General features: G+C 42.7%; 1 protein-coding gene across 1 annotated transcript; it reads right to left on the reverse strand.

The window, feature by feature from the left end:
* Window positions 1-3299: 3299 nt before the first annotated feature.
* Window positions 3300-11205, reverse strand: psmg1 (proteasome (prosome, macropain) assembly chaperone 1). The gene is made up of 7 exons (XM_067257319.1): window positions 11017-11205; window positions 10576-10685; window positions 10318-10475; window positions 7613-7675; window positions 7296-7494; window positions 3595-3725; window positions 3300-3476 (listed from the first exon to the last, which is right to left on the reverse strand). The coding sequence occupies exons 1-7, from the start codon at window positions 11139-11141 to the stop codon at window positions 3399-3401; spliced, it is 864 nt and encodes a 287-aa protein (XP_067113420.1). The 5' UTR covers window positions 11142-11205; the 3' UTR covers window positions 3300-3398.
* Window positions 11206-11723: the final 518 nt, after the last annotated feature.

Genomic DNA, 11723 nt, shown 5'->3' on the forward strand with positions numbered 1-11723 from the left:
ACACATCACAATTGTGTGTCATATCACAAAGTAAAATGAGTAAATATTTATCACCCTGGCCTCTTTGTTTGTGGCGTTTCTGCAGCTGCCTTGCAGTAAAGCTATAGTTAGCCTAGCTATCCCCCAAGTTAACAGATGCGAAACGAATGTTCTGCCAAAGGTAGTCACGCGTGTTTTCGTGACATTATTGCAGACCGGTGTAAAAATTGACCTAATCTCTATGATTTAAACGTCATTTTAAGTTTTTCTCTTCTCATGATATTTTCAGGCATTTAGCCTACTCATATTGCATTCATTCATGAATAAACAACCCCTTTGAAGATTATTCTACGACGTTACCCGGCAGTAGAAGATGGAATCGCAATTCAAACGGTACCATCTGCTAACTGAAAATATGCCCCCCAAAACGTAAATAAGCTTGACATTTATTTAGTGGAAAATAGCTCATTCATAAAAAGCTCACTGGTAGCGATCATTGTCAGTAACAACGCAAAATGCGATATAGCCCTGTGTTGAGAAGCTGCCCCGGTAAATTGTACTACTACGGTACAGTACTAGGCTACTGCTGTGTTCGTCTTGGTAGCGATTGCGTTGGTTGAATTGGTTTTAACGTTCCGTTGTACGGTTTAGGCTGAAATTAATTATTTTAATGAACAGATTGACAAAGTTTAGGCTGTGGCAATGAAGTTCAGGTTAGTAGTCAGATAGTTTCCCTACTGAAAGACTTTTGAGTAAGGGGAGTGCCGAACATGTTCTGTTGCCGTTTGACTTAAACAGCTGAGGAGTTGTTGTTAGCTACTCACACTAGTGTCTCGGGTACAGTAGGCTACAGCGTTGCAGTGAGCTACACTGGTTTGAAACCACAGGTAATGGTAATTTCACAAACAAATCGTTTACTAATGTCAGAATAAATCCTACAACGAAAATGTATATGTGAGGAATGTTTATTTTAACGATTGAAAACAGATACATCATAGACCACTGTAGTATGTGTTGCCCGGGCAACACAGGCTAATGTCATGATGCTAATATGTCAGTGAAATAGTAGACTACTGTTTCCGAAAGTAGATGTACTACCTTAATAATATCAGCTTATATTGTACATTACACATCACAATTGTGTGTCATATCACAAAGTAAAATGAGTAAATATTTATCACCCTGGCCTCTTTGTTTGTGGCGTTTCTGCAGCTGCCTTGCAGTAAAGCTATAGTTAGCCTAGCTATCCCCCAAGTTAACAGATGCGAAACGAATGTTCTGCCAAAGGTAGTCACGCGTGTTTTCGTGACATTATTGCAGACCGGTGTAAAAATTGACCTAATCTCTATGATTTAAACGTCATTTTAAGTTTTTCTCTTCTCATGATATTTTCAGGCATTTAGCCTACTCATATTGCATTCATTCATGAATAAACAACCCCTTTGAAGATTATTCTACGACGTTACCCGGCAGTAGAAGATGGAATCGCAATTCAAACGGTACCATCTGCTAACTGAAAATATGCCCCCCAAAACGTAAATAAGCTTGACATTTATTTAGTGGAAAATTGCTCATTCATAAAAAGCTCACTGGTAGCGATCATTGTCAGTAACAACGCAAAATGCGATATAGCCCTGTGTTGAGAAGCTGCCCCGGTAAATTGTACTACTACGGTACAGTACTAGGCTACTGCTGTGTTCGTCTTGGTAGCGATTGCGTTGGTTGAATTGGTTTTAACGTTCCGTTGTACGGTTTAGGCTGAAATTAATTATTTTCATGAACAGATTGACAACGTTTAGGCTGTGGCAATGAAGTTCAGGTTAGTAGTTAGATAGACTTTTGATTTAAGTAAGGGGAGTGCCGAACATTTTCTGTCGCCGTTTGACTTCCTAAACAGCTGTGTACTGTAGCTAGATGTTTTTGTAGTGTGTCTCGCGTAAGCTACAGCGTTGCAGTGAGCTACACTGGTTTGAAACCACAGGTAATGGTAATTTCACCAACAAATCGGTTTCTAATGTCAGAATAAATCCTACAACGAAAATGTATATGTGAGGAATGTTTATTTTAACGATTGAAAACAGATAACGCTACATCATAGACCACTGTAGTATGTGTTGCCCGGGAAACACAGGCTAATGTCATGATGCTAATACTTCAGTGAAATAGTAGACTACTGTTTCCGAAAGTAGATGTACTTCCTTAATAATATCAGCTTATATTGTACATTACACATCACAATTGTGTGTCATATCACAAAGTAAAATGAGTAAATAGTTATCACCCTGGCCTCTTTTCTTGTGGCGTTTCTGCAGCTGCCTTGCAGTAAAGCTATAGTTAGCCTAGCTATCCCCCAAGTTAACAGATGCTAAACGAATGTTCTGGCAAAGGTAGTCACGCGTGTTTTCGTGACGTTAGTGACGCAGTGACGTTAGTAACGTCAGTGACTGTGGCTAGCAAATTAGCCACCGTTAGCTTCACTTTTCGCCACAAAAACTTAATTTAAGCTTAAACCATGCAACGGAACGTAAATTCCAATAGAAGCAACTCAATCGCTACCAAGACGAAACTTTTGACACCTACGTTGTCTATGTAGGCCAAGTATTTACTGAGTTTTAGGGGGGCAAAAAGAAATAAAAATAATAATAATAATAATATATATGTGAGAGAACAAAGGTTGTGCTCTCGCCGAAGGCTTGAGCACACCCAATTATTGCAAATGTTTCATGTTTTGGAAAAAATCTGTTAATTGAATTTGTTTCATAAAAAATTTTGTTCAAAATATTGTGATACGTATTGTATCGTACACCCAGTATTGTGATACGTATTGAATCGTGAGCTGAGTGTATCGTTACACCCCAAGTAGACACCCATCAGTAAAATGGCCCAATATCAAAGTTGATATCATCTTATGCTTTATGATAATTAGGTGATATAAGGTGAACCAGCATATCATGTGTTTATGCATCATGTATGATTTTTTTTGTTACAGTACGTAGTCATCCTAGGGTCAGCAAGGATTGACTGGGCCTTCATTCTAGCTGTGACTTGTGAACAGTTGGGAGAGGGTCATTTAGAAAAGGCACAATCAATCCTTGCTGACCATAGTCACCTCCTGTTCAGTGAATTCAGGTTGCTTTCATCTGGTTTAATCTGCCAAAATGCAGGACCAATAGATTCAAGAATTAATTTGTCCCTGCTATTGTTTTTTTTTTATTACAATATGTAATTCCACATTTGTAATTTTGTTTTTTTGGTGTGAATTGTATGTGTACTGCTGGCTGTGCAACAAATTGCCCTTTGGGCATAATATAAAAGCAACATTCACAAGTACTGATATGTTTTTTTAATTAATCTTTTCTGTAATCATCTGTTAGATGATATGACAGTAAATGTAAAAACTGTGAAATAATTCCTCATGTTCACGTGTACAGGTTACTCTGAGTCTCACTGGCTTTGGCGAGCTTGCGAAGGACATCTGTACTCGGACAAGAGTTCAACTGTAAAAACAAACAGGCAGCAGAAAAAAGGTTTGAAAGAAAATTAATGGTAATATAATAATTTCTTGGCAGTTAACATTGCTTATATCCTTCGGGTATCAGGAAGATTACCACTCACCTTGACCAATTTGCTGAGACTTGACAGTGCAGATTTGTATGTTCCCATTGTGACCGAGTCTGGGGCGATTACATCGCTGTAGCACTGGTACATGACAGTAGGGATCTGGTGGACCTGGCAGTGGTTGAGCACTGAAAATACAGCATAGATCTATTTCAGTCACAGCTTAGCCAAAACGTTCTTGTTTAACATCCATGGGGTCCAATGAGTAGCTTCTTGTTCAAATTTACTTTCAAAAGAGTAACGAATACCAATTTCAGAAAATAATTCCAGCCATAGGCTTGTTCTTAATACAGTTCACCTGGAAAGTATTCACTTTTTCCACATTTTGTGATGTTACAGCCTTATTCCAAAATGGATTCAATTCATTTTGTCCCTTAACATTTTACACACAATACCCCATAATGACAAAGTGGAAAGTTTGTTTCATATTTTTAAATAGATGTGCAAAAAATGAAGAACGAAAATATAACAAGTATTCACAGCTTTTGCTAATACTTTGTTGAAGCACCTTTGGCAACCATTACAGCCTCAAGTCTTTCTGAGCATGATGCTACAAGCTTGGCACACCCATTTTTGGTCAGTTTCTCCCATTCTTCTTTGCAGGACCTCTAAAGCTCCATCAGGTTGGATGGGGAGTGTCGGTGCTCAGCCATTTTCAGATCTCTCCAGAGATGTTCAATCAGGTTCAGGGCTGGGCTCTGGCTGGACCACTCAGTCATTCACAGAGTTGTCCCGAAGCCACTCCTTTGTTATCTTGGCGGTGTGCTTAGGGTTGCTTTGGTAGTGGTAGTGGACACGCAGCGTAAGGCCCTTCTCCCCAGATTTCTCAGTTTGGCCGGGCGGCCAACTCTAAGAAGAGTCCTGATGGTTCCAAACTTCTACCATTTACAGATGATGGAGGCCACTGTGCTCATTGGGACCTTCAATGCTGCAGAAATTGATCTGTGCCTCGATACATTACTGTCTTGGAGGTCTACAGACAATTCCTTGGACTTCATGGCTTGGTTTGTGATCTGACATGCACTCTCAACTGTGGGACAGGTGTATATATATATATATATATATATATGTATATATATGTATATATAGACAGGTGTGTGCCTTTCCAAATCATGTCCAACCAACTGAATTTCCCACCGTATGTCATGTAATTTTTTTGTTTTTTAGATTTTTCTTTTCACGTTATCATTATGGGGTATTGTGTGTAGATTGAGGGGAACATGAATTTAATCAATTTTGGAATATGGCTGTAACTTAACATGTGGAAAAGGTGAAGCTGTGAATACTTTACGGATGCACTGCATACATTTTCTTTAAATGCTTTCGTGGGTGTTGGATTTATATTCATTTTTGCCCTTCCACTTAAGGCCTAAGGATGTTACCATCTGGCACATCTCAAGGGAAGGTACTTCATAAATAATCCCTCCCTTCGCAAACTATTGGTATCAAAACCAGGATTGATGTGTTTAGCCGTGCATGAGCATTAAACATAAGGTTTTAACTCTGAGGTTTTAGTGTTCAGTTACTCAGAGTGCAAATTATACAATGACAATCGGGGGGGTAAAAAAACAAAACAAAAAAAACAATCGGGGGGTCAACTTCTTCTCCAGGGCGTAAAGTACGCTGAACCCACCTTTCCTACCCACCCACCCTCTATGACTGACCCTACTAAATGTCTAAACTCTTTCTCTCCCCTGTCCGAGGCAGAGATCTTTGACCTCATTCTCTCTCATCGCCCCACCTCCTGTCCCCTTGATCCAGTCACCTCCCCTCTTCAAGACTGGCCACTCCACAGAAACTGCCCTCCTGTCAGTCACCACTGCCCTCCAGTCTGCCAGAGCAGCTTCGAGGTCATCCGTCATCATTCTGCTGGATCTTTCTGCAGCGTTTGATACGGTTAACCATCAGATCCTGCTCGCCAGACTTTCTGCAATGGGCATCACTGGCACTGCACTTCATTGGATCTCATCCTACCTGTCGGGAAGATCCTACCAGGTCTCCTGGGGAGGCAAAGTGTCAGGACCCCGCCTGCTCTCTACTAGTGTGCCACAGGGCTCCGTCCTTGGACCCCTCCTCTTCTCTCTGTACACCACCTCGCTTGGACCGATTATCAGCTCCCATGGCTTCACCTACCACTGCTACGCTGACGACACACAGCTGTACCTGTCGTTCCCCCCGACTGATCCGGGGATCTCAGCTAGGATTGAGGCCTGCCTCGCAGACATCTCCGACTGGATGACCAAGCACCACCTCCAGCTGAACCTCACCAAAACAGAACTTATCATCCCGGCCAAGCCCTCCATCTCCCACGATCTCTCAATCACCCTGGGATCTGCAACGTTGACCCCTTCATCCTCTGCCAGGAACCTCGAGGGGGCCATGGATGACGAGCTCTCCCTCACAGCCCACATTGCTGCGCTCTTCCGGTCGTGTAGATTCACCCTCTACAACATCCGGAAGATCAGGAGATACCTGTCTGAGCATTCCACCCAGCTGCTAGTCCAAGCACTTGTCCTCTCAAAGTTGGACTACTACAACTCGCTGCTCGCCGGTCTCCCAGCATGCGCAACCCGCCCTCTCCAGAGGATTCAGAACGCGGCGGCCCGTCTGGTATTCAATCTACCCAGACGCTCCCATGTTACCCCGCTCCTCATCTCCCTCCACTGGCTTCCCATCACGGCCCGTATCAGATTCAAGACTCTGGTACTGACCATCCGAGCGGTGAACGGGACTGCACCCGACTACATCAAGTCTCTCCTCCAGCCTTACACCCCCACCCGCCACCTACGGCCTTCATCTGACAACCGTCTGGTGGTCCCATCACAAGCTCTTCTCCTGTCTGGCCCCCCAATGGTGGAATAAACTCCCCACCTCAATCAGGGACACTGACTGTCTCCCCACCTTCAAGAAAAGGCTCAAGACGCACTTGTTCCGGGAGTACAATGGCACTTAGGAATGCTTGGCTGGACCTGATGTTAGTTTCCTTCAGGATTACAATGACTCTTATTGAGAGACTTGTTGCTCTTGTTGTTTGGTTGTAACGGATTTAAATTCTTGTAATCGCTGTGAAATATTTTTTACTGTTGACTGTTTTTCTACAGGTACACTTGCACTTTTGAATTTCATGTTGTTTAATTGTAACTTGTCTAACTGCATGCTCTTATGGTTCTTCCCTTTGGCACTTATTTGGTTTTCACAATGTATGCTTCATGTTTTGGCTGCTCGCAATGTTCGGGGCTATCTCGTTGTTATGATCAGTGACCTATGCACTTTTGTAAAGCTCTCTCTTGGAAGTCGATTTGGATAAAAGCGTCAGGTGGCTGAGCGGTTAGAGAATCGGGCTAGTAACCAGAAGGTCGCTGGTTCGATTCCCGGCCATGCCACATGACGTTGTGTCCTTGGGCAAGGCACTTCACCCTACTTGCCTCGGGGGAATGTCCCTGTACTTACTGTAAGTCGCTCTGGATAAGAGCGTCTGCTAAATGCATTAATGTAATGTAAATGTAAAGTAATATTTACAATTACAGGTAAGAACGATATATAAATGTATCGAAGCTCAAACCCCCCCCTCCCCCCCAATTCGCACCCTGCAGTTACTCTTTAACTTTCGAGTCGTTTGTCAGATACAACACACAGTGTTTATGATTCAAATTCCATGAAAACGCGTAGCAGTCATGTGGACATTAATATGACCATACCTGCCGCAGGGAGCCCAGTGACTATGTTGGGCTGCTCCAGTGCAGGGCAGAGGGTTTGGCTTTTGTAAGTGCTGGTCTTGAGAGAACGAAGGAAGGGGACTGGGCTGGCATCCAGATAGTCTGGTGTTTTGTACTCGGCCACAGGGCTGTCTGACAACACCATCACGCTAAGGCCCCTCGGCTGCAGGCAGCTGAATACCTGAAGGGGAGAAGGAAGGAGTGGTGGTAAGTTCAACAAAGATTTGTTCAGAAATTGTTTGGTCTGAAAGTATGTGAATAGGTATTATACAACAGCAATGATTCAAACTTTAGTCTACCTTTTCTGTCCACTGAAACAACTGGTCCTCTGCAATGTAGCAAGCGCTTTGGCATATCAGAACCTATAGATTTGTGAGATACAGCTTACTTTAATGTGTGGTCAGCACAATAGGGGTGGAACGGTACACTGAAGTCATGGTTCGGTTCATACATCACGGTTCAGTACGAGTTCGGTACAATGGACGGAAAAGCAAAACAAACCAGCTTCCTCTACGAGTGAATATGGCGCATTGAAGATGACATGTAAATTCCGATTGCGTCAGTAATTTTTTGGGCCCTATTTGTACGTGTATCAAATGGCTGGTTAGGCACTGTAGGGAGAAGTTGAAAAAAATGTTTTGTCTCGTTCCTGTGATTGGCACACCTGGGTGATGGCGTTAGATATTTTTAGTCATTTAGCACATGCCAGATGCGCGTTGGCATGTTAGATGTATTTCCACTCACATACCCCACAACCAGTGACGTGTGGTGATGTCAGTAAGAGGCTAGGCCAGGGGTCACTAATTGGCGGACCGCGGTCCGGGTCCGGACCCAGGCGGTTCCCTATCCGGACCCGGACCTATAACCGATATATTATTATGGAATTCATTCATTTTGACGGAACTTTTCCATTTTAACCGGCACATCTTTTTGTTCCAACTAAATGTGGTTTCTATCTTACTTGTCCAATACAAAGGTCCAATCAGGAGCTTTAATAACTGTAATCACCATGACAACTCACTCACTCACTGAAAGTTGGTTGCAACCTCTGTGGGTCAGGTTGTGTGTGTCATTCACAACAACGCAGGCTAATCGATTTGCTAACAGTACCTGTTTCTTCCTTAGCGAAAAACATGGCGTGCTCGGGAGCACCGGGAGAAGAATAACAATGGAAAACCAGGCTAAGAAACGTAAGGGTGGGGCTGAAACATTAAGAGACAAAAAGACATCACCTTCACTAGACAAGGTTTTACCAATTGAAAAACTGCTATGTTCATTTTACATAAAGCTCAAAAAACTATTTTGTGCTCAAATAAAGGCAAAAAAATGGTCGCATTAAGTATCCTAGCGTTCTCACGAACTAGCATCACATCAAACAGAATGTGCATGACCTATTTTTACTCCCAGTCCATCCCTACCGCCCCACAACATTAAGAACCCCCCCCCAGCAGCACCCCCCTGATAAAATATCCTGCGGCTATGGTCACTATGACACAAAGCATGGACACTTTGAACAAAATTACCCCCAGAACTCTGAGGTAAGGGCCAGAAAAATAAACCAGAATTGTTCCGGACCCTGGACTGAATGGAAATTTGGTTAGTGGACCTTTTGGGTTTCTAATTGAGTACCCCTGGGCTAGGCACTTGAATGGGAAAATGTGTCAAAACTTTTGACTGGTACTGTAGATGTTGAAGAATACAGGATCGAAGTGTGCAAGTGAGTTTTTCGCTTGTCGTCCGCAGTGAACGGACAGTAAAAGCACTGCTTATTCTACTTTTTTTTTTTTTTTTATGCGTAACTGCTACATTTGTCATCGTAACGTCTAAACAATTGGAATAACACACATATTGCATATATCAATCACAAGAATAAACAGTAAAAATACAAATACAAGTTTATTAAATAAAATGATTTAATAAAAATGTTTACGTTTGAATTTTGGCAGGGTAGGCAATGCCTACCTTGCCTACCCAGACTGCACGTCACTGCCCACAACTGCTGAACAACGCCGACACACAGTGCTCGTCTTATCCACCACTCTCTCGCCTGTACTACTGTAACTGAAGTTTTCCCAAACTTGCAATCTTAAAAAGGCGGCGGGTCCTCCATCTCTCGTCACACTCGTCCTTAGTGCTGCTAGCTAGCCTATCTCTGACTCATGGCGGCGCCAATCAGAGCTTCAGATTAGATGTCCCTAAAGAACACGAGTATCTAACAGTAGTTCCGCATTACATTAATTAATTTGCACGCGAGTTTTATTTATTTTTATACCGTGTATTCTCCGTGTAATTTCAAGCATCGAACCGTGACGCCCGTACCGTACGGTTCAGTACGAATACATGTACCTACCGTTCCACCCCTACAGCACAATAGTCCTTAACATTACTGACAACTCCTTGATAACCCTTTATTGAAATAAAATCATGTATATATTTACACACACACATCATTCACACACACAATTTACAGTCAATATAGCCAATTAACAGTAAGGACATTTGCCAGGGCTTGAAATTAACTTTTTTGCTTGTTGGCACTGGTGCTCCCAACTTTGAAAAGTTAGGGGCACCAGCCAAAAAATTGGAGGACCCACCGAATATTAAGGAGCGCCACAACTAAAGTGTTTATGTTATAGATTTACTGGGCTTCAGGCGGGGGGGGGGGGGGGGGGGGGGTTATATTAAAATATATCTTGAGATACTCTCAACTCGGGAAAGAAAAATTGCCTCTGTATGCCTGCGCCTCGCCCATTAATTTTACAAGGAAAAGTTATCCTTTACTTCTCAGCTTGAGAATAACAAGGTGTTGCGTGAGAGATGGTTGAAACGCGTGAGTCTCACGGCAAAAGCGTGAGACGAGAGCCAAAATTTTCCGCAATTTCAAGCCCTGTTCAAGCGTAATTATACTGTGATGGGGAATGTGAGCCAAAGTGGGAAGATGTGGAAACAGGGAGAATCATAGTGAAAACTATAAAACCCAGAGGCACAATCAATGGCTACTTACTGATGAGTTGTCCCTGTATCTGTAGAATACACAAGCTGGTTCCCCTGGCAGAGGGGCACTGGAGTGTCTGCAGGAGCCCCTACTTCTCTCATTCCACAGGGACACATGACCTACTGCATCCCAGCTGGCTGAGTTTAAAACATATGCTGACAGAAGACCTGAAACCAGCGTGTAGAACACATTTCATACACTATACGATATGTGGGTGTACAAGAGGGTGGGAGAGATAGTGATAAATGATACATCTGATGAACTTACCTGCAGCGTTATGACCCACTGCTAGGATGAAGTCTGAGCACTGTAATGTTTGGCTTCCAGTATATTCTATCGCTTTTGTGACTTCTGGACCCCACTCAATGTGTACCTCCCTAAAGGATTAAAATAGTGACCAGTCAACAGTAGTTTGTGATTAACTACTTAGTGAGTCATCCTACACCTTAGAGAGAACAAATGAAAGTGAAAGCGTACCGCCGTGCAAGCCCGTGGAGTGGCTATGCAGCAAGACTAACGTTAGCTATTAAATTGAATAATTAATTTAACATACTATCGTTCAGATATGTAGACCAACTTACAAATTGAGCAGGCGAAGTTAAACTGACTCACTAAAACTTGAAGACTTTTGACGCAGTTGCCGACTAGCTAGCTATAGCTTTATCAACTTAGTTAGCTTGCATGTTAGCTACAGTAGCTACTGCTCACCTCTTTTCTTCAATTTCTTTACGAATTTGCTCATCTTCTTCATTTGTATTACCTTGGTCCTCTTCATCGTCATCCACAGCACGAGAATAAACAGACAGCACTTCTCCGAAAAAAGTTGCCATCATCACTACCAGGTTTAAGAAGATGACAAAGCTGTTCCCAAAACGCTAGCTGATAGCAGAGCAAGCCTCAACAAGGAATGGAAGATCTTCTTCGAATATTGTTGGCGGATTGCATCCAACTCAAAACTAACTACTCCGCCACCTACTGTCCAGAAGTGTGTGGCGTTACAACCAATTCTGACAGGCCATTCAAAAAAGCGAGTAGCATGTGCCTGCAGAGCAGTAGCGGAGCCAGAGGGGTGTCCGGGGTGGCACTGGACACCCCTGACATCTGATTGGCCACCCCGGGTGCCACCCCAAAATGTAATTTGCTTCTGGAAATTTGATGCTGATTGACATCTTATTTGACCGCTTGTTGAAAGAATTTCATTTATTTTGCTGCGTTGCGGTGCATTATTCAAATCGAAGAGAGACGTTTGTTGTGAGATACAGAAGAATAAGAAGAACAGACAGCAGAATATAGAATATTTCCACAGCTCCACAAGCTCTTTTCGCGATTGAAAAAGGCATAATATTTTAAGTAAGTTTTAAGGTTTGCATTGGGTTTAGGTTTCCTGAAAATTTTTTACGAATAGCAGTAGCTGT

This window comes from Osmerus mordax, chromosome 19 (genome assembly GCF_038355195.1).
Source record: "Osmerus mordax isolate fOsmMor3 chromosome 19, fOsmMor3.pri, whole genome shotgun sequence".
Lineage (NCBI taxonomy): Eukaryota > Metazoa > Chordata > Actinopteri > Osmeriformes > Osmeridae > Osmerus > Osmerus mordax.

Bases quoted from the DNA above. Each gene is read 5' to 3' on its own strand.
- psmg1 (XM_067257319.1), bottom strand. From the start codon at position 11,141: ATGATGGCAACTTTTTTCGGAGAAGTGCTGTCTGTTTATTCTCGTGCT. The intron at 10,476-10,575 runs GTAAGTTCATCA...CGCTGGTTTCAG, and splicing joins AGTGGGTCATAACGCTGCAG to GTCTTCTGTCAGCATATGTT. The intron at 3,477-3,594 runs GTGAGTGGTAAT...TTGTTTTTACAG, and splicing joins GTCTCAGCAAATTGGTCAAG to TTGAACTCTTGTCCGAGTAC.